Consider the following 27,829-nt stretch of genomic DNA (forward strand, 5'->3'; position numbering starts at 1 on the left):
CAGGGACCTTTCCCCTTTTTCTCAGCCAAGTAATTTGGAAGAGTGGTCTACAATGATTCTCCACTTCTTGTCCTCTCATTTCTCCCTCATCTAGCCATTTTGCCTATGCCATGGCCACTTCTCTCTAATCCCACTTTTGGATTACATTTAATAGTCTACCCAGTTTTCTCCTTCTTCCAGGCCAACTACAGTTCCATCCACTTTCCACAAAGCTCTCTGGCTTGCGCTGCTTAGTCTGTCAGTTGGTTGACTTCAAGCTAAAAAACAAATCAAAACAAAAGCCAAACCAAACCAAACTCCTCAGATTCATATACAAGTGGTTAAAATCTGGCTTAGTGCTACCTTCATTACCTGTTACTTACTGCCCTCTTCCACAATGATCCTGGATTGGGCTGGCTACACTTTTATAGATTTCTAACTGAGAAATGTACTTAACCTCAGGCACATCACCTGGATAATTCCCAACGTCTTTTAAGATGCAACTCAACCTTACAATATGGGTCAAGTAACCCCTGCTTACCTTTATCATTATAGCACTTAGCACTGTATAGTAACAGTAGTTGTCTGTTGATTTTCTCCTTCCCTTCACTCCCCTCAATACATACATATATACAACTAGGTTGTGAGCTTGAGGGTAAAACCTCTGTCTTGATTATCTTGGTGTCTGCCACAGTAACTACCTTATAGATGTTACCTGAGAAAAGCTCTTTATAAGAAAGTACAAGGAAGGAGTTGTGGTTGGTTCTGGGTCTCAAGCTTCGGTATTGTGTAAAATGAAGCTGCTGTTAACTGACATATAGAACATGGGCGGGGGAGGTGGTTTGAGTTGGAAGTGTCAGAGATTATGGGTTTGATTTGAGACATAAAGAGTTTGAAGTAACAGCAGGCAAAATACAGGGATGGAGACATCTCTTTGTCCTAAGCAGTCTATGATAGGAGGCTCATTGGACTAGGAATCAGGACATAATGTTTAGTCATCTCAATACCCACCATTTGTTGTCTGACTGTAGGTAGATCAGTTAACTTCTCTGGGCCTGTTTATCATCTATAAAATAGAATGGATACTTGTCTTTGGTATCCATGGGAAGACAAAAGTATAAAATGGTTTATGAGGTGCTAAGAGGCAACAGATTGATTTTCTTGTGTGCACTGTGTATTTGGACTCAGCATAGTTTCATGCAAACGCAGGATGATATTATTCATATGCATGGTCTGTGTCACTCTATATACCTGAGATATTTATGTATGCCAATTTGCTATGAAGCCAAAGAAACCAGTGCTACCTTACAAGCAAATCACAACCACATTCTTTTCTTTCCTAAGGTCCTTCAAAAGTCTTGGTTCTTCAATTATAAAAATGAAACAAAAGCACCAAGAAAATTCCTGTTTCATTCATTCATCAGTAAGTACTTGCTGTGTACTGGCTATGGACACAAGATTGGGAACTCGACATGCAAAAAATAAAAGGAGCACAGGGTCAAGTAGATGCCCAAGATAAAAACTTTAATTTCTAAGAATGTACCAAAGAGTAAAATAATAAAGAAGAGAGGTAGCTGAGGACCCCACTGAGCCTGAGGACCCCACCTCAGCCTGACTTCTCCCGCTGCTCAATCCTGCTTCCTTCCCTTTCCCCACAGGCCACCAGTCTCCACCTTAAAGTGTGCCCCACTAGCAAACCCAAGCAGTACAACAGACAAAGAGTTCTACCTGTGAGCGTCAGCAAAGATGACAAAGATGCTGGGCCCTGAGGAATGAGCAATATTTTACAAGTCAGAGGAGGCAGGCACTATATTCTAGGATAAAACAGTAACATGAGCAAAAGCATGGAGGAGTGATGGAGATTGAGGACTTGAAGAAATGAAAGTGACCTCGTGAGGGGAGAGGGGAGAGGGAAGAGGAAGAGAAGAAGATGGAGTTGAAAGGCCTCCATCTTTTTCTTACAGGTGAGCCACCAGAGGTTTTTAAGAAATGGAGTTACAGAGCAGATATTTGCAAAATACCTACAGTGTGCAGGATATATTTAAAAGGGAATAAAAGCAGAGAAACCTTTTGGGAGGTTTCTATATTAATTCATCTTCTAGAAAGATCTGTGAAGATCTAAGTTTATGGCATTAGCAGTGGAGAAGACAAAAGGGATTCAAGACTTATCTCTGAACTATGGAATCTGAGCCAAGTTGCCCCTTCAATGAAAAGGGGACAATGAGACTTACGTCACAAGTCAGTATGACAAGCAAGAAGAAGGACACACAGAAATGCCTAGTGAGGTGACTTGTACGTAGTAAATACTTAACAAATATTCACTCACCAACACTCTCCTTTGATCACCGATTTAAGGGAAGTTAAATCTGTTAAAACCTGGAGAAGTGCTGGGTAGAAAAAGGTGAGGAAGAATTCCCAGTGTAACCAGGATGGAGGTACTGCTAATTGGGACAGTAAGCCCAGACTGCGGAGAAGTTTAGGGAAAAGTTTGTTTTCTGTTTAATTTTTGAGGTAGCTACAGAATCATCACAGAGACATGTGTGTCTTAAAGTTGGTTACTCAATAAATAAACTCAAATAGGCCACGGCTGGAGAGAGAGATCTGGAATTCCGCAGCATGTGGCCGGAGCTGAGGTGCTGGCTAAATTGAGAACATTTGGGGAGATAACATTTAGATGTGACGAAGGTGGTTAAGAGAGGACATGTGGGGACATCTACCTGAGGACAAAGGAGCTTAAGAAAAAAAATGAAAAGGTCTGAGCAGAGAAGTAAGAGGATAAATGGCACAGAAGAATTTTATAGAAACCAAAGGATGATAGAGCTTCAAAAAAGACGTTTACCTGTCAACTACTACACAGGGGGTCAGGAAAACCGTGGAGGGATCACTTGGAATCCTTCCAGAGGGTAGTTATAGAGTGAAAAATTGGGACAATCTGAATGTTGAACTGGAGTAGACTGATTAATTCAAGGACGTTATACAATCATTACCCCCAGGATCTAGAAGTATATTTACACATAAACAAAGGAATGTTCAGGATACATTTGTTAACTACAAAAACAGAAAAACAGAAAACAAAACCAGGATATATCCATGATAATATGTATATGAGATTTTATATATATATATATATATAACTATATGTGACTAATAAAATCTTCTGCAATCAGTATAACAGGGTTGTTGTAACAAACTATAAAAAAGACTAGACTTTGAAGTAGCTTGCATTACAGGGACAGAACTTGAAGGGATGCTTAATTTTGTGGATATGCGTGTACACACACACACAAATGTAAACTGAATCACATAGCCTCAATAATCTAGATTTCTAAGTGACTGAATAGGTTTTAGATGTTATATGAATAATTACCACATTTCTAATGACACTAATGCAATCATGAAGCTGGGGCAAATAGGCATAAAAACAAACTAGAGATTCCTAGGTTGGCTGATTTTTATGCTTTTATTTTAGGTTTTTAGGGAGAACACAGCTTTTCACTGCATTGGCATCAGCATATGGAACAGGTCATTTTCACGGCATTTGAAAGCAGAGAGGAAAACCTACAACACAGAGCCCATCTCGGTCATTCACAGAAGGAAGTGAAAGCAGCAGCACAGTCTCCAGCCTCCGGTGCCCACCCGTACCTCCTGCAGCATTTACCGTCGTAACATGACTTACAGATGTCCCCGACACCCCGTGAATCCCGTTTCTCAATGTAGACTGCAACGCTACCAAGATCGAAGTTTGCAACTTCAAATGATGTCTTTAAATCAAACACAATAAAGAAAGTCCAGGCACTTTTTCTTTTGGCAAGAAAGACTCACTCCCACGCCACTCACACCTCAATTGCATAACTCAAGAGAGCAAGAGGCAACTTTCCTTGGACTCTTCAAATAAATTCTCTTTAGGGATCAGGCTACCCACAAGAAAATAGCTCAGCAGGAATTAAAAAAAAAAAAAAGAGAGTGAGAGAGAGAGAGAGAGAGGGAGGGAGGGAGAGAAACTAGGGATAAAAGCAGGAAGGAACCTGAGCAAAACATTACCAGCACCATAATGGAACGTGTGCACTGTCAAATGCTAGTTGCTTGAAGGGAATCAGGGACAAGGAGTCAGTTTAGAAAGTCGAGATCTGGCAGGGTTGGGTTTAAGAAAAAGGATACACATGTGTGTTGGATGGATGGACACATGAACTAGTTTTGGGTAAATGAAGCTAAGAATAGTTTACAATTTATGTGGGTCTGTTTCTAGCTAGTCTGAAAGGCAATCTGAAACTGTGTTATCAATTAGGAACCCATTGATGGATTATATACAGTCTGAAAAAGCCTGAGGCTGGACATCTTACGGATGTAAATATCAGACATGTGATAGCCCACGAAGTACATTAATTCTGCTCTGAAAGAGGGCATGAGCTGGAGAGGAGGAAAAGGGGCAGCTCTGAGGTCACCCTCCACCATCTGCCACTCCTCTTACATTACAAATGACTGCTCAAGAATGTGGACTTTGGGATGCAGCCACTGCTTGGTGGAATGTCACACAACTTCAAATACAAGCAAGTCCGTTCTCAAACACCTGAACGTTGCCAAAAACTGCTTGTAAATCTAGCTATGTCGACTGAGCCGAGAACAACTCTTGTTAGGTAGGATGTTATACTTGAGACATGCTTTTAGAAACAGCAAAATTCAAAATCTGATCTTTAACCATGTACCTATGCCCTCACCATCTCCTTCCTCCCCTCCTGGTTTTTCAAACTCTCTCCCCATTCACAAACAACTACTGTAATAAAACAGCATTTTGTCAGGATTCCCAATTATGTGTGCAACTGAGTTCTACTCTAAAACCTCATTTATAGAAGATAAACTTAATGTAACTAAGAGGTCTTCAATGCTTCTTTCTCTGCCTCACTCTTGGCTGATGATCGTGCTTTCTAAGTCTCTGAGAAAACAAAATCACTAAGAAGGGAATGTCTCTGTGTTCCTGACACTACATTGGTCATTATGGGCATCCCTGTACACTTGCTCTTCTTTCCCTCCTCTTATTAAGAATGAACACTGTGCTTTTGGACTACCTCATTGGAATCCCACCATCTCTTGCCTAATCAAGGGAAAGGCTCCAGTAATTGTCTCTCTTCTTGCTCTTGGGTCTTTAAGCTTTCCTCTACTGGATCATTCCCTTTGGCACATAACCTTGCTGTAATTTCTCTCAATTTAAAAACACTCTCTGGACTATACATGGCACTCCAGTTTTCCTTTCAGCAAACCTTGGGAGTTCATGTACTTACTGTTTCCAGCTCCTCTTGTCCATTCTTAAGAGCCTGAACTAACCAGGATCAGCCTGTCATTCTACTGTTACACCAAACAACCTCTGTCAAGTTCATCAATGACTTCCATGTTCCTAAATCCAATGTCCGTTTTCTTAGTCTTCGTCTTACTGGGTCTACTTAATCCAGTTGATCTCTCCCGGCTTCTTGAAATACTTTTTTCACTTGGATTCAAGAAGATGACTCTCTTGGTTCTCCTACCAGACTGACTTCCTTCTCAGATTTCTTCAGTGCTTCCTCTTCATTTCAGTGATCTTTAAATGGTAAGGTGTCCTAAGACTTAGTCCTGAACCTCTTCTCTTTTTTACCCACAGCCACTTGCTAGGTGATCTTTTTGGGTCTCATGATTTAAGTATTACCTATACACAATGAATCTCAAATTTCAATCTCTAGTCTGACCCATTCCCCAGATTCCAGACTTGTATAACCAACTGCCTAGGAGAACTTTCCATGTGGATACCTAATAGGCATCTCAAACTTTGCGTTTCTACATCTGAAATGTTGGCTCCCTGCCTGCCACCAGTATTCCCCATCATAGTAAATGGCAACTCTGTTCTTCTCTTTGATAAGACCAAATATCTTGGAAGTCCTTCCCAGCTCTTCCCTTACTCTTACATATACTCCCCACCCCTATTGAATTCATTAGCCAATCCTAATGGTTCTACCTGCAAAACATATTCAGAATCCAACCACTTCTCACCACCTCCACCGTTATTACACTATTAGTGCCATTGCCACCTGCCACCTGGATTTTGGAATAACCTCTTAAATGGTCTCCCTGCTTCCACCGTTGCCTTGCTATAATCTTTTCTTGCCACAGCAGTCCATAAACCTTTTAACCTAAGTCAAGTCATGACTCTGCATAAGCCCTTTTTCCTCCTTGCCCCGACCTCCCCTCCACCATGATCTCCTATCTCATTCATGGCAAAAGCTAAAGTCCTTATAAGGGCCAGTAAAAAAGGCTCTTGGTGATCTGGTCCCCAGCTGCCTCTCTGGTCTCATCTTCTACGATCAATCCTTGCTCGCTGAATCACAGTTACAGTGGCCTTCTTGCTGTTACTTAGCACACTAAACACTCTCTTAACTCAAACCCTTTGCCTGGGATACATTTCCTCCAGTTATTCTTATGGTTTTACAACCCCACTTATTCAGATCTCACTGATGAGCCCTTTCATAAAGTAATAAGGCTCCTTCTTCTCCCTCCTCCCTCCTTCCCCTCCCATCCCCAGTCAAAAGTACCACTATGTCTCATCCCTGTGTTATTTTTCCTCCATAACATTCATCATCACCAGACATGTATATTTACTTGTCCTTTTGTTTAAGGTTTATGTCTCCCAGCTCCCAGAATATAAGTTTTTTGTTTTGTTTACAGCTGACCTAGGACAAAGGAAAGTGTTTACCACATAGAAGGTGCTCAATAGGTATACAATATGACTATTAATGATGGAGATAGAACTCAACAATATACTCATTATTAGAAACAATGAATAGATATAAAACAAGGCAATGAGGACGGAACCCTGGCTATGGCAGCTTCCAGATCCTCCAAGGCCTGGCCCACTGAGGTGAGGGGTCCTGGCAGGACAGTGTTGCTTTGGCTCCCAAGTGAGCATGCAGCACCCTCAGTATGGTTGGCCCCGCCTACACTTTCTTATTGTCCCAATCACACAGCCAGAAGGGGAATGGAGCTTTGCCTAGAACTGTGACACCTGCCTGAGGATCTACTATCAGATATGTATTATGAAAGGTATTGTCTACCAGAAAGGAGTGAAAATATATTGCGAAGTAGTCTGTAATTCCTTCTTGCTTTATTTCCCCCTTCTCCCCCCCGTTATAAAAGCAATGCACGCTTAGTTTAAAATTAAGAAAATCAGGGCACCTAGGTGGCTCAGTTGGTTAAGTGTCTGCCTTCGGCTCAGGTCATGATCCCAGGGTCCTGGGATCGAGTCCCGCATCGGGCTTCCTGCTTCTCTCTCTCCCTCTGCCCCTCCCTCCCGCTCTCCCTCTCTCAAATAAATAAAATCTTTAAAAAAAAACTAAGAAAATTGGTAAGAAAAATACCCCACTATTCTATCACTAAAAGGTAACTATTAACATTTATGTGTGAGCCCTTCTAGATCTTATGTATACAAAGTAGTAATGGACTATATTTTTTCCTTATTAATTCAAATACCCAGAAGTTAACATATTTTTAACTACACAAAAGGTGTATATCTGGGGCACATTTATATCCGATTTTATTCAAAGATTGCTATTTTGGGGTGCCTCGGTGGCTCAGTTGGTTGGGCCTCTGACTCGTGATTTCAGCTCAGGTCATGATCTCATGGGTTGTGGGATCGAGTCCCGTATCAGGCTCTGTGCTCAGCGGGGAGTCTGCTTGGGATTCTCTCCTCTGTCCCTCCAACCCTGTGCACAAGCTCTCCGTCTCTCTAATACATAAATCTTTAAAAAAAAAATTGCTATTTCAAGCTCAGGTCTTCAGACCCAACCTGTCTTGTGTTACTGAGCATAACCGAGGGAAAGGTAAGCACTGAATTTGGGAACTAGAAAATTTAAGTTCTAGCTCTGTGTTCTGTGCCTGCTATGGAATCTTCTGTAATTCATTTACTCTGCCTATTTCATGTCCTTCTGTGCTCTCTTATTTTTTATGAAAAATATTTTCACTGAGCTTCTTTTCTCATAGCTAATCCCACCTGCTCCAGATGGCCTCCAGATTCTCTGACCAATTTAAAAAAAAACTGAATCCATTATGTATTGGTCTATACAATATGTACCTGGCATATCTAGGTTGACCATTTAGCCAGCAGCTAGAGTTTTAATATCCTTAAGTGACAAAGCTTACAGTTCTTTCTTTCCAGACTTACTAGATTACCTGATTTGTGTATACAACTCCCAAAGGCTACAGTTCTCTCCATGGACCATGGCTGGATGGGGCTCTGAAAGTAAATATTCTGTCCCTCCAGCTTCTCTAAGGTTTTACATGTCTACAAGAGACCTGGAATTTGGGAAATACAGTCCTTCATGTCTAAGATTAGATCCTTTATCTCTCCAGTAATAAGGGAAACCTTAGGATCCTTCTGAGCCTCAGATTTTTCCTTGGTAAAATCTAAGGATTGAAACTGGTAGGTGATCTCTAAAGGTATTTCCAGCTCTTAAAAGAGGAAGCCTTTAGCTTCTGAAGCCCATCAACCAACAAGTGTACATAACAAGACAAACAGGGTGAAAAATACAGACTGGAACACCAGGACAAGAAAGCAGAGACACTATGTCCCTTTGGAACTCTATAGAACTATATATACAGGTACCCTAGAAGTTATTAATACTGCATATGACTAAGTCTTAACAAAACTGAGAACAAAGTTCAACTTCAATATATAGCATCCTACCACTGTTCATTAGAAATTCTCCCTTATCCTTTTTTCCAAAATACCAAAACAAATTAAAAATTACAAATAGGGAATATAAATTCAATACTTTTTACTGCAAAGATAACTGGGTCTCTAAAATAATCTTTAAAATAACAAATGTAAAACTCCTAACAAATGAGATAATGAAGAGTCTAGCCATATGTATACTATATAGTAAATGCTCAATACCGTTCAGCTCTTTTCTTTTTCCCTTCCCTGAGTGTCAACTTTCCAGAAAGAAATATCTAATTTTACGGATGATATTTTCTCTTCAAATCTTAAGGGAAAATGTCTAAAGCAATACATTTATTCAACTTGAATGGGGTGGAATATAGTTCACCTTTATAAACCAAGAGATTACTGACCTGAATTTAAATCTCGTCCTGGATTGAAGGCCCGGCTATTAACAGTGGTAGAAAGTCGATCGCAACTAATTGTTCTAGATACATTGGTATTAAAGTTCCCATCAAATCTGAAACAATAGAAGAGAATTAGCAATATTTATTTAGTGGTTATTAAATTTAAAAAAAACCAAACCAACAAAATAATTCGTATTGCATATGAGGGCAGCTCATAAATAGTAAATTGTGATTTAGATTTTAAACGTTGAAAAGAATCATTTCACAAGTATGGGAAAAAATATCTGCTTCTGGAAGGCTTTAGAAATCAAGTTCAGTTCTAAGGAGATAAAAAAAAAAAAATAACCATCCTTTGATCCAATTCTTGCAATGAATTTGAGTCAGGTACTATTGATAAAATCATACAGGAAACAGATTTGACAAAATTCAGACTTAAGCTCTGATGTTATATATAAAACAAGTCTTTAAATTATCTTATCTGAAAACCAGTGACAAAGAACAAAAATAGTGAAGGAAAAAGAATGTTTGTGGAGTAGGAAACATCTAGACTTGATTCCCTGCTCTGACACTATTAAACCTGTGACTAGACAAACTCCAATTTTCTGAGCCTCAATTTTCTTATCTAAGGAAGAAAATTTAAAAAAAAAAAAACAGAGATAACAGTTCCTCTCATGGTATAGAACACATAGTTTGCACATTCTGGATTGTAATGTAAATAAGGTGAAAGTCTTTTTGATTTCCAATGGTAGTGCAATGCTAGGACTAGGGCTAGAACAACACTAGTCCTCTGGCTAGTTGCTGATAAATCAGTGACTCATTCGCTACAGCAAACAATTATCTGTAAGAAAATAAGAGGAAAATGTACCATCTCAATCATATATAGTCTCTATGAGTACTTTTTTTCCTACGAGTATTTTTAAGTGAACTTAATCCAGAAGTAACAAAAGCAAAAAAATCTTAAATTTCTAAATAACCCATTTGGATTTCATATACTGATAAGACTCCTGAAATTTCTAAGAGTTTCCCATGAAATTAACTCAATCTGAAATTAGGGTTTTTTAAATTTGTGTTAAAATGTATACCTCAGCTAATAAATGCCATTGATGAAATTCCATTTGCACAGGGAGAGAAGCTACATGACCTAGAAGAAACACTCCTAAAAATCAAGATCCACTTGATTTTTCACATGAACTTTGATATCCGTCGATCATATGTCATCATATGAAATCTCCACTATGTTGAATTGATTGTATAAGCAAGGGGACTAGATCTTCACATGGTGCGTTGGGTTCCACAACAAAAGTTAAACAGCTTTGTTTGGAATACATATCATCTCAAAGGAAGAGGTAACTGGATTTTAAGAGAACTTTAGTTCAGCCTCCAGCCCAGGACAGAATTGTATCAACACTGTCAACTGTGCCTCCAAGGACAAAGTTGCTTCACCAGTGTGGTTGCTCTTCCTTGGACCTGCTCCAATTTGTCTAGACAAGAGACTGCTGCCTCAAAAGCCACAGATGGAGAGAAAAGAAGAAATTAATACATCAGCAGCTGCCTGTGTGCATGCAGGCAAAGCAACATAATCTCACTCTCCCTCTCTTGTAGCATTTGAACATCTGTGTAGCAAGAGTGCCCTATACAAGGAACTCACCTGCTCTCCTTGCCCTACATAGCCACGTTAAACCTATTCCCTCACATGCTTTTTAATGAAAGACCATAGAATACTGAGGCTTTGTTGGCTGGCTATAGTCTCTATCTCGACTGTTAAAACTCCGCCATTGTAGTGTGCAAGCAGCCAAAGAGCATTCGCAAAGAATGAGTGTGGCTGTGTGCCGATAAAACTTAATTTTCAAAAACAGGCAGTGTGTCAGACTTGTTTCACTACCCCTGGCCCAGATCAGGGCATCCAAGAGAATTCTCTGAAATGATAAAAATGTATTATTTTTGCATTGTCTAATATGGTAGCTACAGGTGGCTACTGAGAATTTGAAGTGTAGCTAATACAACTTAGACGCTAAATTTTAAAAAGTGTTTAATTCCAGTGAACATACTGAATTTTCTATTTTGTATAATTTTATCTTAAATGTAAATCATCACTGAATAGTGGTTACCATATTGGACAAGTACAATTCTGTATGTTTCTCTGGATTATTTATCCAGTCAGCCTTCAGGTCTCTATTCACTTATTACTCTCCCAGAAAGTCCTATTCTGACCGTGGATGATTTCTCATTCTGTATCAAATGCCTCCATCTTCTCTCAAAGCATGTGCCATAATTTTTAATTTATGGCTCCATTTGAGTATTTTTCATGGGCGGATTCTTATCGCTATATGAACAGACAAGATCTCCCTGAGGTCAGGCACCGCTATGTGTATATAACACTCAGCATTGTTCTTGTCAAATCAGGCACTCCTATTCACTGATTTTCTGTAAGCATCCGTGGTGCCGATGCCTAGTCCTGTTCTGGGCTCCCCAGAAGGCTCTGGAAGTCCAAGCAAAAGAGGACCATAACTCAGATGTATGGTTCCTAATTCCTGAAAGTCTAGCATATCAGAATCACCTGGGATGCATGTTGGAATGCAGATTCCTAGGATCTACCCTAGGAGAGTCTGATTTAATGAGTCTGTGGTAAGGCCCAGGAATCTGACTTGGGCAGGCTCTCCAGAAAGGAGAAACCCACCAATCCTGCTGCGTAGATTCCTTTAGAAATAAAGCAGTAGAATGGTTTTCTGTGTAAACACAGGTACTTCAAAGTATGCCTCAAAAACAGTATGCCTCAAAGACAGAAGGTCTTCCAATTTGAATCAAGAGAACAGAGTAATTTGTAGGTATGCCTGCAACTCACATCTGGACTATGCTGTACAAATTACAAACCCCTTTTATTTTTTTAAAGGTTTTTATTTTAGTTATCTCTACACCCAACGTGGGGCTCGAACTCATGACCCTGACATCAAGAGTGACGGGGTCCTCCGACTGAGCCAGCCAGGCATCCCACCCCTTTTAGACCTACCCACTTCACAACTGAGAAAAGTGACACCATGAAGAGAGGCTTGAACCCATCATCCAACTCCCTGTCCAAAGATGAGCCGCACACCACACTGCTTAACTTAAGTGACACATAATGAAGAACTTGCTAAGAGGGGCAACTCAAGAGTCATTGACAATTTCTCCTGGGAGAAGTATAAGTTTGGTGAGAACCCCTGTCTCCCTGGAGTCTCCATGGCCAGGACCTGGGCTATCAGCCCACCCCTTGTGAAGTCTGCAGCCTGGCGCTAAACTCAAATAGACTCCCCAGGTCTTTGTTAAATGAAAGGTTGCCCTGGGTACCACGGCAAGGAAATTTTTTTTTTTTTTTTTAAGATTTTTATTTATTTATTTGACAGAGAGATAGAGAGCACAAGTAGGCAGAGTAGCAGGCAGAGGGAGAGGATGAAGCAGGCTCCCCGCCGAGCAGGGAGCTGGATGCGGGGCTCGATCCCGGGACCCTGGGATTATGACCTGAGCCAAAGGCAGCCACTTAACCAACCGAGCCACCAAGGCACCCCGAGGAAACTATTTTTATAGGTTGCTTTCCTTTCTGTACTGAAAAGACCATCCTGAAGAGCATTAACAAAAACATTTTTATAGCAATAAAACATGGAAGTGACTCATTAACAAAAGTGCTCAGTAAACATTTGTGAGTTATAAAAAGGTTTCATAATGTAGTACTTGTCACCAATAATTTACCCAACCTTCTCTTCCCACTATCTCCCAACCTTTAGTCCTAACCAGATCGGTCCATTAACTGCTGGATCCCAACTATGATGTTCTCCAGTGTCCAATGCACTCAACAAAGCCCAGCTTTTCTTCTCCTTCTCCCTGAAACTTCTGTCAGTTCCAGCCCTTTCTCCTCCAAACTTACTAGTGCCATTCTGTGTCTTAATTCCATGCTTGTGTCTCATTTTTTAAAATTTATTTTTAGGGGGCGCCTGGGTGGCTCAGTCGTTAAGCGTCTGCCTTCGGCTCAGGTCATGGTCCCAGGGTCCTGGGATCGAGCCCCACATCGGGCTCCCCACTCAGCGGGAAGCCTGCTTCTCTCTCTCCCACGCCCCCTGATTGTGTTCCCTCTCTCACTGTGTCTCTATCAAATAAATAAATAAATAAATAAATAAATAAATAAATAAAATAAAATTTATTTTTAGAGAGAGAGAAAGAGCGTGCACGTGTACCCATGAGCCAGGGGAGAGGGAGAGAATCCCAAGCAGGCTCCACGCCCAGCACGGAACCCGACATGGGGCTTGATCCCACGACCCCGAGATCATGACCTGAGCAGAAATCAAGGTCAGACACTCAACTGACTGAGCCACCCAGAAACCCCTTATTTTTTACATTGTTTTGTAATCAGACTTAAGACAGTATCATCATAGGTGATGTGTGGGTTTAGATTCCATTTATAATAACAATACCAGTTGACAAAAATTTAATATAAATTATAATGAGGGGCGCCTGGATGGCTCTGTCGGTTGCTTTTGGCTCAGGTCATGATCTCAGGGTCCTGGGATCGAGTTCCGTGTTGGGCTCTCTGCTCAGTGGGGGGCCTGCTTCTCCCTCTCCCTGCCGCTCCCCCTGCTTGTGCACACGCTCTGTCAAATAAATAAAATCTTAAAAAAAATTATAATGAGGGGCGCCTGGGTGGCTCAGTCGTTAAGCGTCTGCCTTCGGCTCAGGTCATGATCCCAAGGTCCTGTGATTGAGCCCTGCATCGGGCTCCCTGCTCCGCAGGAAGCCTGCTTCTCCCTCTCCCACTCCCCCTGCTTGTGTTCCCTCTTTGGCTGTCTCTCTGTCAGATAAACAAATAAAATCTTTAAAAAAAAATAAAAAAATTATAATGAGCAAATTATCTTACTTTTTTCACCTTTTCTATATACCAAATAAGGATGTGTCAAGTGAGAGATGAGACGCCAAAGATTTTTGTATAGAAGCCTTCTTGAGTAAACCCTGCCACATGGCGACTGAACTCCCAATTCTTTCTAAAGCCTTTCACGTATTTGAGAAGTCTCAGTTCCCCCAATGGGACTGTAAGTCACTTGAGGATTTGTATTTTCTCTCTCAGGTCTAGCACACTGCTGGCAATGTGTAGTATCCCATAAATTCTTATTGGTGACTGACTAATGAGCAAGGGCAGAGAGCTAAGTCACTGGAAAGCTCTGGGTATCTTGTCCAGTCATATTCCCTCAACATCTATGACGAACAAAACACTGCCACTGTGGCAGAGCATGATTAGGTCATGGTCAGGAGCATGGGCTAGAGAGGTGCACGGACCTGGAGTGCAGTTTGGGTTTAAATTGCATTTTGCTGTATACCTTTTGCACATAACTTAGGATTTCTAAGCCTCTGTTTTTTCTCATCCATAAAATGGTCATAATAGTACCTATTTCATAAGGTTGTATTAAGAATCAAATCAGAAAATGGCTCTTCACAGAAAATGGCCTGGTACACAGTAAGCGTTTAATAAATAGTAAGAACTGGTACTGGATGTTAGTAACAGTTACCAGCTACTAAATGCTCATCCTATGTTCCAAGTGCTTTACGTGGATTAACTCATCTGATCTTCACAAAGCCTGAGAAAAGTACTATTATTACCTCCATTTGAATGCCTGGAAATTGAGGCACAGAAATGTTAAATCAAGAAGCCTAAGGTTCGCAGCTGGGAAGCAAACAGAACCAAGATGTGAACATATATTCCAGCTCTTATTCAAAATGAATACACTACAATGCATCTCAATAAATCAACAAATTATCATTAAACATTATCTAAAATAGCTGAAGGAGAATTCAGTTCTCTCAGAGGAAAAGAGTACTCTGAAAGATTGTAAGGCATAGGGGAAATCTTTGCTTTTCACTTAATAGAAAATGACAGTAGCTGGGGGTGGCTCAGGAGGTTAAGCATCTGCCTTCAGCTCAGGTCATGATCTCAGGGTCCTGGGATGGAGCCCCACATCGGGCTCCCTGCTCAGTGGGGAGCCTGCTTCTCCCTGTGCCTCTCCCCTCACTTGCTCGCACACTCTCTCTTTCTCTCTCACTCTCTCTTCCCTAAATAAAAATCTTTAAAAAGTGATAGTAGCTAAACATAAGGCTTCACAATGCATAGCCACAGAGAAAGAGCTCTATGGACAAAGGTAAGCATGTGGAGGAAGAAGATATTAAAGGCAGGCAGTTCTTTATTAATGCTTGAGAACTTAAATGTTCACCAGTCGCATAGCTATGGAATTGGCCATTAAGAGAATTACTTTTTATTATTCCATTCTAGAAAAGAAAGCCTCAAGCTCCCTTCCCATTCAGCACAGACATCTGAGGGGTTTCGGGGAACCAGTGGATAGGGGAGTGCGCATGTTCATTCTCTGCACAGAGAAGCGATACAGCAGACTGGGTGCCCGCTCATGCCAGTTTTCTCCTTTTCCTGGTACCATTCAGTTCTCCGCTGAAAGACCCTGGCATTCTGAAAATCTGAGAACCTTGAACAAACGGCTTATGTACAACAAAGACAACAGAAATAAGACAATACCAAGAAAGAAAAAACTGCACCAAATTCTGAAAATTCTCACACGGGACAATGAATATAGGATGCAGAACAACATAATGGACAATGGCCACAGCTTAGGGTTTATGGTAACGGCGGGCAAGGCATAATACTGAAACACAACTCAGGAAAGCCCCAACTAATGTGGTGCAAACACACAGGCTTCCAGAGATCAAACTTGATCCAAAAATAAAATGTAAAAATACCTGAAGAAGTTCTTTCTTCTGAAGGAATCCAGAGGACAATCCTGATGTTTTAGCAGGAAATACCCACCTTCCAGGAGAACCTTAGCCAGAGGGCAATCTGACCTCTGTCTTATTAGCTCAAGGACACGGGGGTTCTCAAAGTTTACTAGTAAATGATGAACAGATTGTCACCTCATTCCGAAATCTGATTTAATTCTTGCTCTGAGTAACACGCATGCGGTGAATGCTGGTGGTTTTAAGTTAATTTACTCCTATCAAGCCCCCACATTCAGAGACCTGTCACCCACTCTCCTTCCTCCTGCTTCCTGCTAGATGGCATTCTTTACGCGGTAAGCATCTCACACTAATCTCAGTGGTCTTGAGTTCCTTCACATGTGCTGAACCTCAGCCATGGGGAGCATGCACTCCCCAGCTGGGTTAACACAAAATGCCTACAAAGAAACCTCAACTCTGCTTCTGTCGCTGCCTACACCGCTGACATGCCAGTCAGGTAAGGAAGTAGGTGTCAACAGGGGGCTTAGAGATACAGGAGAATGTGTGTCCCGAGCTGGTGAGCCAGATAGATGCAATTACAAGAGCAAAAACCCTGTGATTATCACTCCACCCTCCACTCACCCACACTCACTAGTCTGCTTCTCTTCTGGACTCCGGATTCCTACTGGACTCCACACACTTGTTTAGCTTCCTCGTTACACGAGCCACCTCCAAGCCCCAGGGAAATGGTTGCCTTGCCTAAAATGGGAATGCATTATATGCACGTGTGCCTCTTCTAAATACTATTTATAAAAAAGAAACCTACTATTCAGCCCGATATGGGGACTCAGAGAAATGTAAAGTTCATGCTTACAATAGTTTATAAAAACATGTCAGTCACTCTTAGGGGTTACCTAAAAGATTTTTTCATTGAGAAGTATATTAGCTGTCAGTCACATTTATGTAATTCCAGGTTTGTGGAAAAGGTCAAGCACTGGTAAAATCATAGATTGTCATATAAAATGAGCAGGGCAATTCAACTTATCTCTACATATGTGCTTTAAAAAAAGGAATCATAAGAAGATCCTATCTAAATCTCCTATAGACTCTCACTCTAAAAAAAGGAGATATTGGATTATGAATGCTTTCTGTACTTATTTTCATAAGATAAAACCAGTGCCTGAAATTCAGTTTCAAATAACTCTATCTTTCTTACGCCCGTAAGTTTGGGGAGAAAAAAAAAAAAAAACCTTCCTTCTGGATTTACTTTCATGAACAACTGATCGAAACTGCATCCCGAGGGAGAAAACAGAACTGTGACTCCCACTTTGATCTCTTCCCCATGGAGAAATTCACTCCCTGCCTGGCTTGCAAGATGTTCATTTGATTGACGTTTGCTCTGATGTGCAAACTGCTTTGAACTTCAGACATTTAATTCCCATCAGGCTGCAGTCATTTTTATTCTCCTTCAACAGGATTTACAAGCAGGAGATCAGCAAATGTAGAAGATAAAATAAATTTGCAGAAGCTTTGAATCTTACATCAAAACAGTGTTCAAGTGAGTTCCAATTGGATTTCATTCAGCCGCGATTCACAGTGTAAATCAACTTTTCAGTGGAGTCCCAGTTTAGAAAAAAAAAGACATAAAGGAGAGAGACACATACACCGGTTGGGGTTTACTTCCTGAATCTCTTTTTTGGTCTTTGTTTAAATTTCCTATGGAAGGTGATTTGCCAGGCAAATCACTCAGAACCTTGGGTTTTCCTCAACATTTCCAATGAAGCCTGCCCAATTTATCACTTAGCACACAAAAACCACACCCACAGCGTGGATTCCCAGGGTGAGGGGGAAATGCGGTATTGTTCACAGACACATTTTTAAGGCAATAATTTAAAAAGCAAATCCCTGAGGATCTCTCAGAAGAGCAAGGCTTAAACTGCTAGTGGAGTCCATTAACAAAGCCACTATGATGACAGCTAATGGGATAGGGGAATATTTTTGACTTGTTTGCTTGTTCCTAATCACTGCTAAAATGCCAAGACAGGTGCAAAACGTTAAAAAAAAAAAAAAATCCCACTATTTCTTCTGGAAGCAGAATCCAGTATTAGATCAGACGCTGGTGTGGAACAAATGGGGTGAGACTCTGATGAAGTTTACAACACAAGGCAGGCCCTTGCCTCTAGGCCTGCTGAACTACCAAGTTCCATTTTAAGAAGAGCACACATCTCTCTGGGAAGCACAGAAAGCACGATAACCTTGACTGGGAGCTTTAGGAGCCTTTCAAAGGAGTCCTGGACACTGAGAAATGCTCACCTCTAGCAAACTCCCTGATCCTAGGAACAGCCTAACAGTGTCTGGTCTACCAGGATAGGGAGAGATCACTTCACCTCCAACCAACCAGGTTCCTGCTCATTCTTTCTGGGAAGTATCTGCTCTCCAAATATTTGAGCAACACCAGTTGAAAAGAATTAAACAAGAACCCCCTTATCTTCCACTTAACCATCCATGAGAATAAAGTTAAACAAAGAGAGAGCTAAGATAAAAATCAAACATCTGCACTGGCAAATATTTAAACTCTATGAATGGCAGAGGAAAGGGGTAAGAGTAGAATCACTTCAAAAAGGAACTATCACATTTATAAAGTAAATGACACTTGAACCCCCCCACACCGAGTTTACTTATTCAAACACCTAAATTAATGGGCAAACTGAAAAGCTGTCAAATAACCTGTAATCACGTTCCGAGAAATGGTTTTTCCTTCCATCTCTGCAGAGATTGGAGAGATAAGTCACATTCTTTTTGCTCTTATCAGTAATAAGGATTAAACCTTCAGGCTTCAGCAACTCAGCTACAGCAGAAACAGGGCCAGCACCAAACGCCCTTGGAAGGCAAGGCTTTCAGAGCAATAAAGTTTCTCTATTAAAGTCTAAGTATCCTACAAACCAACTCTATCTCTTTTTCACCATTTTCCCACCCCAGAGATCACGGAGAGGAGACCCTGGTGTGATCTCGTGTCTCATGTGTCGAATCATTATGTGTTGGTATTATTTATTTACTCCACTCTCTCACGGAAGCTTGGAAAAGTGCACAGGTGACATCTAGAGGGATTGGAAGTGGATCCATGACCACATTAAACATTTATCCTTGTCCTCCTCATCACCAGGTTGTGGCAGGGGTGCATGAAGAAGAAAGAAGAGTACCTGGAAAAAGGAAAGAATACAAGCAGGTGGACGGAGGCCTGATGGGACCCACAGCCCATGTCCATCCTGCCACTTGACCTCTAAGAAGGGCTTAACATACCATACGGTTATTTATTTATAAACTTTTCTCCCTTGCTAAGAAGACACAAAGAGAGATCCTTTCCTGTGTGTATCCCCAGGGCCTCTGGCCCAGAGTCGGCTGTGAAGATAAGACTTTAGTCAGTAAATGTCTGCTGAAGGAATAAATGCATGAAACCTAAGAGGGTGGAGACTTCCCAGGACTAGAGACTGGAAATTCGTGTGGCTTCTTCCTTCGTAAATAGCCGACAACTGTGAGTGGTAGGACACAGACATCAAAGAGAAGCACTAAGAACCTCAGGGTTAGTAGATGACCTTGCAGATGAACTGGTTCATCCTCTCAGACACATATGCAGTGGAGAGGGAAGAGGCCTGTCCGAATCTCCCTGTTCTGTGAAAGAAGCATGAAATAGAAGACGTGGAATTCTCATGGCTGTGTCCTCACAAAGCTTTACTGACACAGCATCACAAAGTTAATAAAGCTGTGCGTGTGCATCATCATAGGAGGCAAGTGGAGTCCCCAGAAGAGATTATACACAGAATGGCTTTTAAATCTTGGCATTCTTTGAAAACACTTTGATGTTATTTGCACAATAAACATATGAAAAGTTCAAGGGAAGCTTCCGGTTCTCTGCTACTATAGGGTCTATTTCTTAAAGCTAGTATAGTGTACTACCTTGTTTCTTTCAGAGACTAGTTTTTTTTTTTTTTTTTTTAAAGGAGGAAAAAAGAAAAGAAAATCATAGGATCAGCTCTCCCTAAAATCCACAAAAGGCCACTGGTGAAATTCAGTATTCTAAGCAGAGTGGCAGGTCTCCCTTGCTTAAGTAAGGGTCACAAGAGGAAAAGCCAGAAAGAAGGACCGTCAGCTGACCCAAACACAGGTGTGCTTTCTGCGGGGAGGGTGTTCATCGACTGTCCTTTAGGTACAGATATCTATCTACTACCTACACACACGCGTGCACACACATGCACAGAAAGGACATAAATTACTGCAGGAACATGGTTTTAAGACTGAGAAACAAACTAACCCAACTATGGGAGGTTTATATTCAGCCAACTCAGAAATTTCAGAGGGTCATACAACAGCCTCAAGTGAAATTCCAAGAAGGAACACAATGTTCAGCATTTCAATTGGCAGGTAAGCCATTCCAATTTTACCACTGGTCAAAATATTTTGTCATTAAAAAAAAAAAAAAAAGATTTGAAATCAGGTAACCCAGATGACAAATCCTACTCCCTGAGCCTGCACACAACCCCTCTGAGCCTACTTCCTCGTGGGCATAATGGAAGGGGGGTGGGGAGGAGACAGTACCTATCCCACCACAGTTGTTGAGAGGATCATGTGAATACTCTAGGTAAAATAACATTTACAGAAGTAAAGCCTAAGAAAGTATTCCACTGAAGTGTAAACATAGGTAACTTTTACAGACGTTAAATAATGTAACTTAGTTGGCCTTCTGAAATGTAAAGCATTTTGTAAAATCTTTGTTGAATTTTGAGCTCTACTGAAATCCTTCTGGTGCTTAATATCCAGAAAGACTGTATCTGTAACATTTCACCTGCCTGTAGGTAATAATAATTTTTAAAAGGACTGGAGATGAAAGTTTGAGATAAGGGAGAATAACTTGAAAGGCTAAGATTTGCCATATGGCACTTTGAGGGCAAAAACACAAAACATACCTTCTTGGGGGGAAAGAAGAGGACCTGCAATAAAATGAAACTCTGTTGTCAAGGACCAAGCTTGTCACATTATTTGACCTTGTGACATGGAAAGAAAAAAAGAGCAAGAGTCATAAGTGCAAAAGCACCTGGCTAAGTCACAATGTTTTATTTTTCATAGAAAACATAAGAGCAATAATAAGTCTTATTATAAGAAACTGTATACAGAGTTAAACACTGCATTTTTTCATGTGCATTACCTTAAAATAGGATGAAGCCAAATAGGAGCTGCCCACATATGGGTCAACTATTATGTCTAGAAACATCATTTTAAACAAAACTATGTATTAGCACAACATTAAAACTATACATTTCAACTTGGCCTTGTCTCCTGAACTGTCATGCATATAACATAGTTATGTGTGGGGGGTGGGGGGGGGAGGATTTGCGGGATGAAAATAAAATGATGCTACAGGCTAGTCTCAACTTGCCAGACACCTCCCCAGGATGATCTTCGTGAACTGGAAATCAAAATCAGCATGTTCATACTGAATTCATCTTCCTCTTAAAAAATCTTTTGCTGGGGTGCCTGGCTGGCCTAGTTGGTAAACCCTGTTACTCTTGATCTCATTATGAGTTTAAGCCCCACATTGGGCATAGAGTCTACTTTAAAAAAAAAAAAAAACTTTGCTTTTATTTTTACTTTTTAGTTAATATATTTCTATCCTCTGAGATGCTCAATTTAAAATTTATAACCATCTTTTAAAATCTTTCTCCCTACCCAAATCTCCAGTGAAATCTAATTGGCAGATTTTATATACTCCCTCTCTAGGGGCTACATACATTCTATGTAACCTACCACCACCTGGGACATCATTTACTCTCCCGCAATCCTTCTTTGAGGTGTCATTCCTTTTCTCCTAGATTATCAGGATGGTCCGATTTGACAAGCAACTTCCTCTCTACCACAACTACCCACAAACCCTCCTTTGCCAGCTAGTTAATTTGCCCAAATCTCAGACTGACCACAGCCTTTCTTTGCTTTAAAATCTACTGTTTACAGAGAAAAATGTGTCCAGTTGACCAAGGATTTTGAGCCCTGCCCAGTACATCTCTTATCCTCCCCTGCAGCTCTATCTTCCACCTCTGCACGCTCAGAGCTTTACGATGCTTGCTCGTTTCCATCTGAAGCATCCTTCCCTAGGTCTACCTGCAGGAGTTCCACTCTTCAAGGCCCCAGCTACCACTTCTCTACCAAGACTGAGTGCTCAGAGGCCTCGTTCATAATCGCTTTTTCTTCTAAAGGAGACTTTGGATTTTTCATGGCACTTGACACAGTCCACTTAGCTTACTCTAATGTCCTATGAGCTCCTCAAAGTACAGACTGCTTTATTCATCTTTGTCTATCAGACAGTATCTGGTACAATGTCTTGTACATTAACTGCCTTGAACAGGATCCAGACAAGTTGAGTTGAAAATGATATACATAGGTATTTGGAAATTTCATGTTTTTAAATTTACCTTGCATACAGTCATTAATATTATATAATAATTATTCATATTATTACTATATTAATGATTAAATCTGATAACTGAGATAACTAAGTCAACATCAACCTTCATTTCCTATCAGAGCTTCTAACAATAGAATAATAGAAGAAAACAATTATCATAAACAGGCATAAAGGTACTTAAATTTCTGTCCAGAGGTGAAGTAGCTCAATAATTCTGTTATCATCATCATTACATCATCAAAAACTAAAGACAAAATCAGGTTTGCTACCATGCACTAACTCCTTCAGTAGATATTTAATGGGGACCTGTTCATGCAAGGTGTTGAATCTGACCGGGTCCCTAAATTCAAATGTAAGAAGAAAGATGAGAGCGCACACATAGTACAAATAGGACTTAGAACCTGGCATCAACCACTCTTACATTTACTCAGAATCAACCTCAACCACCTTTGGCTCCTCCCTCTTCTAACGCCCAAGATAGTGGGGGCCCATAGCCCAGTTCATGCCCCACTTGTTCCTTGCCTACTTAAATGCAATCAGACTAGGTCTTCTAGTTGTTACATGGTTGACAGGTAAAAATTCCCTTAAAGGGGATCTTCATTTCATTCCCTTTCTCAAAAATCTTTAATTCTCTCATTCAACCAACCGTTATTTATTGAATGTCTATACTGTGTATCAGACAGTAAAGATAAAGAAGCACAAGAATTGTTCCTGGCTTCATTTACAGTGCCTAATGTCTCCTGAATAAAGTTCAATTTTTCAGTCCAGCATTTGAGGGTCTCTATTTTCTGAAATGAACCAACTTCTCAGATGCCCCTTCCATCATGTGCTCCAGAAACAATGTAATCTTCAGTGCTCTTGGCCATTTCTAGCCATGGGATTTTCTTCATATGGACCTTTCTCTCCTGGAAAGCTCTTCTTCCATATTCCTCTAAGTTCAAATCCCTTTCTTACTTCCGTACTCAGCTGAAATGCTTCTTCCTTAAACCATTCCACAAATGTTTATTTTTTAAATGATTTAATGAATGAATAATTTCATCTCTGTAGACCTTGCTATATAATACCATCTTTTTTCCCCCTAGGTGGCTCTCAAAAAGATGAAGATAAATACTCTCATAAAATCTAGAATTTATAAATTTGGGGCAGTGAGAAAAGTTGCCTATAATGGCAAATGGCTCCAGTTAAAAACAAAACTTCTAAGAAGGCTGAGGGAAATTAACCTTGAGAGCTGGGTCTCTGGAGTATAGTTCAAACTGCTCCTTTTACAGCTGAGGAAACTGTGGACTAAAAAGGTCACAGCAAATTGGCAGAGCAAAGGCCCATTTAGTCTTAGTATTGTACTGCAATGATATAACCTGCATCACAACTGAACTTAAACTGAAAGGAAAACTGTCTTCACTGCTTAAGGTATTTCTTTTCCACCAGGGTTAAGACTGAGAGGATTTTTAAAATTAAAAATTAAAAAAGAGGGGTGCCTGGGTGGCTCAGTTGTTAAGCGTCTGCCTTTGGCTCAGGTCATAATCCCAGGGTCCTGGGATCGAGGCCTGCATCGGGCTCCCTGCTCAGCCGGAAGCCTGCTCTCCCTTTCCCACTCCCCCTGCTTGTGTTCCCTCTCTCGCTGTCTCTCTCTCTGTCAAATAAATAAAATCTTTAAAAAAGAGGCTTGTCTCCTTTAAAAAAAATGAAAGAAGGCTCAAGTCCGAGTTCAGCTTTAAAAAAAAAAAAAAAAAAAAGGCAAACACAAACTTTGACCTGAAGCTAGTAAGTCCCCAAAGAATCCTAAGGATCCTAGTTTAGGAATCTGAACATTATGGGTCAGCATGTTAGGCATCAAAATTAAAAACAACTCTATAACTTATTTCTGGCTCCCATGGTATCAATAATACTTGAACTTAATATGTGAACATAGAAATTTGCACATCTAAATCATACCACAAGATATACAACAAATTTACATGGAAAAAAGACTTTTAAAAAAAGATTCTTAAGCGGCACCTGGGTGGCTCAGATGGTTAAGCGTCTGCCTTCGGCCCAGGTCATGATCCCAGGGTCCTGGGATCGAGCCCCACATCGGGCTCCTGGCTCAGCAGGGAGCCTGCTTCTCCCTCTCCCTCTGCCTCTCTCCCTGCTCATGCTCTCTCTCTCTCTGCGTCTCTTTGTCTCAAATGAATAAATAAAATCTTTAAAAAAAAAAAAAAAGATTTTAAAAATCCACCCATTTATTAGAGAGAGAGAGAGAATGAGAACAAGCAGGGGTAGCAGCAGAGGGAGGGAGAGAAGCAGGCTCCCCGCCGAGCAGGCAGCCTAACGTGGGGCTTGATCCCAGGACCCTGAGATCATGACCTGAGCCAAAGGCAGATAGATGCTTAACCGACTGAGCCACCCAGGCACTCCTACATGGAAAGAGACTTGCTCAGCTGCCTGCACTCCTTTCCAGGCAGCTATTAACATGGACATCAAAATTTTAAGACAAACAGTCTAGTAGAATACAGCATAAAGTTTGAAGAGTGATAATCTGGCATCCTCCATTTCCTTCAATCTAAATGTGAGTGTTAATAAAAATTTAACTTCAATGGTAGGTTTTGCCACACGATTTTCTATCCTTTCTCTAAGAGTGTGTGTTGGTGAATTTTATGTGTTAATTTGGCTGGCCTACGGTACCCAGATATTTGGTCAACCATTATTCTAGATGTTTCTGTGAAAGTATTTTTGGGATGAAATCAACATTTAAGTCCAATCAGTTGAAGGGTCCAATTAGTTGAAGGCCTAATAGAATAAAGACTGACCTCCCCAAGCAAGAAGGAATTCTGTCAGCAGACTGGAACTGCAACTCTTCCTAGGCCTCCAAACTGCTGGGCTATGCTATAGATTTTGAATTTGCTTCTGCATAATCACATGAGCCAATTCCTTAAAATAAATCTACCTCCCTCTCCCTGTCTTTCACATATCTCCTCTTCTATTGGTTCTGTTTCTCTGGAGAACCCTAACACAGGGTTAGAACAGTGGCTATTCATGAAAAATGCCACCAGGAGCCTGTGTTCTTGCATCAGAACCTATGCTGGTTGCTTTGTCTCTAGCACAATACCCCCAGTAGGGTCTGTGGTAAGACCTAACTCTTGAAATCATATTGTTCTAGTGGGTGGCAGCCAGGGATGCATTAAATTTGGGTTCTCAGAAAATGAGATGAGAGTTCCCTGCCTTCCCCGGTGACTACATCAATCTCAGTGGATGTTCCATCTCAAAGAGCTCCTTGAAAAATAGCAGGAATCTAATTTGACAATGTTTCCCAGAATTTCTTCTCCTTTTGGAATTAGTGAAGCTTTTAAAGTTTGCCCTGATGGGTATGTGAGAATTCTCTATAGAGCTCAAGTCTAGCTGCAGGTGGCTGGCTTCCGAGGAGCTTGAAAACCATCGCTTAGTGACTCTAGTTCCACCAGAGTATCACTTTGCTCATCTCAAACCTGGCCTGGATGCCTTAAATTCCCACCACAATTAACCAATTCACAAGCATTAACTAAGTGAGGACAACAGCACTGAACCCCAGGAGACACACACAAAAATAAAAATCTAAGTTCATCTTCCCAGTATTTCCTTCCTAGTTTACCCTCATATTGTTCCCCTCTTTTTTGAAAAAACAAAACAAAACACATAAGAATGAAAAAATAAGAATGCCACCAGGCAGGAACACTTACAAAAGAAACTGGGGAAGGGAGGAAAGAAATGGATTAAGAGACATGGAAGATAAAATTATTGATTGGTTTGTATAAAAGCCAAGGGTTAGTGGGTTCTGCTGAGTCAACAATAGGTTCAGAGGTGCTCAACAGAACCCCATCTCTGTGGCAAGCCAGGTTTCAGGGACAGATACTCTAAATGTTATGCATAGAGGAGCTAAATTCTTTAAACCTGACATTTTCTTAAGTCAAATTTATTAGTATTATACAGTCCTTTTAGACTAGGACTTTCAAACTCAACACGTTGGTGTGGGCCAAGCAGCTGATCAAAGTCAGGGGAATGGGTTGGGTGTAATCCACAGGGACTAGTAGTAACTGCGTGAAAGGGCAAATGTGGGCCCAGGCCTCAAAGGGGAATCATGCAAGCTGACTGCTGCCCAGTGGGATCGTGGCCTCACAATTGCCAGATCTTCTGATTTTAGAGAAGACAGAATTTTGGATATTTAAAATGCATAATCTCCCCAAATTTAAATGTTGGCAACAGATTTAAAAACTTATAAATTAAAAAACCTTTACAACATCCTGTGGGGCCAAGATAAACACATTTGTAGACCAGATATAGTCCCTGAGCGTAATTCTGCGTGTGTCTGTGCACTCGTCGTGGGGGAGCCCAGTCTCTCAGGTGCCCTCATCAGCGACCCAACACAACACAAGGGGAGCTGTTCATTAAATAAGTAAATGAACTCGTTCTCAAAACTACGTCACTTTAAGTGACACCACTGAAAATGAGTTTGTCTTAGATTAAGCCATCATCTAATTTTTTTTCCATTTTAGAGGAGGTCATTCCTTCAGCAAACATTGACAAAGCACCTAATCTTCACGCAGGGCCTTGTACAAAATAATTAACTTGTAGGACTCCTGAGTAGGAAAGAGTTGAGTGGTCTGAGAAGGAAAGTATCAAAATCATCTGAAAAATCAATTCTCTGCTGCTTTGCAGGTTCTCTCTGCTGTCATCATGGTATAAACCTTCAGAATCCCTAATAGGACATTTTAAAGCCCTTCTCTCTTCTGAACTGGGCATTTTATTAAAACAAGCATTATCAAGCCTTTGTGAGAAAAATAAATGGATTATAAATCAATAACAATGAAATTCTAGGCTTGAAACAAAAACTGAATATTGGCTATTGGTTAAAATTAGTTGTAAAAATATTGTCCTAGTACTAACTCATCTTTGATGCCTTTGGAGAAGAAGCCAGGTCAAACAGGCCACAGGCAGGCACTTAAAATGTTAGTAGCAAACAGCTTGAGCGCCACTGGGCCAGTGCTAGGTGTCAAAACATGTTTACAGAGCCCAGATGTTTAAGAACGGACAAGATCCAGATCTAAGACTGCAGGTCCCTTATCTCAATTGCTTATATTTATTATAATGGCAGTATGAATACATTTGCATGTAGCCAGATATATGACATGGGCGCCAAGAGTCTGCTTTATAGAACCGTAAAATCTCACAATTTTTAAGGACTTTAGCAATGCTCTTGAGCCCATTTTTCATGAACTTTCATCATTACCCTATCTATCACCTTCAAGATTTTGGTCACATTCACTTAATATCTTCATTTAAGTGAGTTCACTTTTTAAGCAGAGAAAAAAAACGGTATCTCTTGACCTAGAGGATAATATCCATACTTATCAAATAAAGAAGTTACAACCTAAAGACAGCTCCCTACGGTGACCCTGTGAGGTATGTATTATCCTTATTCTCAGCTCACTGATGAGATTGAGGCTCAGAATTAAGTGACTCCCCAAGGTCAACTTATGAAGGAGGCTAGATTCAAAACCAAATCTGCCTACTGTTAAAAAAAAATTGTTCTTAGTTATGTCCTCAGATTGCCTCCCAAGCCTGGGAGTT

The 27,829-nt window shown here is 40.7% G+C and overlaps 1 protein-coding gene across 1 annotated transcript in view; it reads right to left on the bottom strand.

The window, feature by feature from the left end:
• Positions 1 to 27,829, bottom strand: part of CACHD1 (cache domain containing 1) — a 201,644-nt gene that overhangs the window by 65,431 nt on the left and 108,384 nt on the right. Inside the window, exon 4 of the mRNA XM_036110148.2 lies at positions 9,067 to 9,173. Within this exon, the coding sequence (XP_035966041.1) occupies positions 9,067 to 9,173 (107 nt within the window). The remainder of the gene's footprint in view (positions 1 to 9,066; positions 9,174 to 27,829) is intronic.

This window comes from Halichoerus grypus, chromosome 5, assembly GCF_964656455.1.
Source record: "Halichoerus grypus chromosome 5, mHalGry1.hap1.1, whole genome shotgun sequence".
NCBI lineage: Eukaryota > Metazoa > Chordata > Mammalia > Carnivora > Phocidae > Halichoerus > Halichoerus grypus.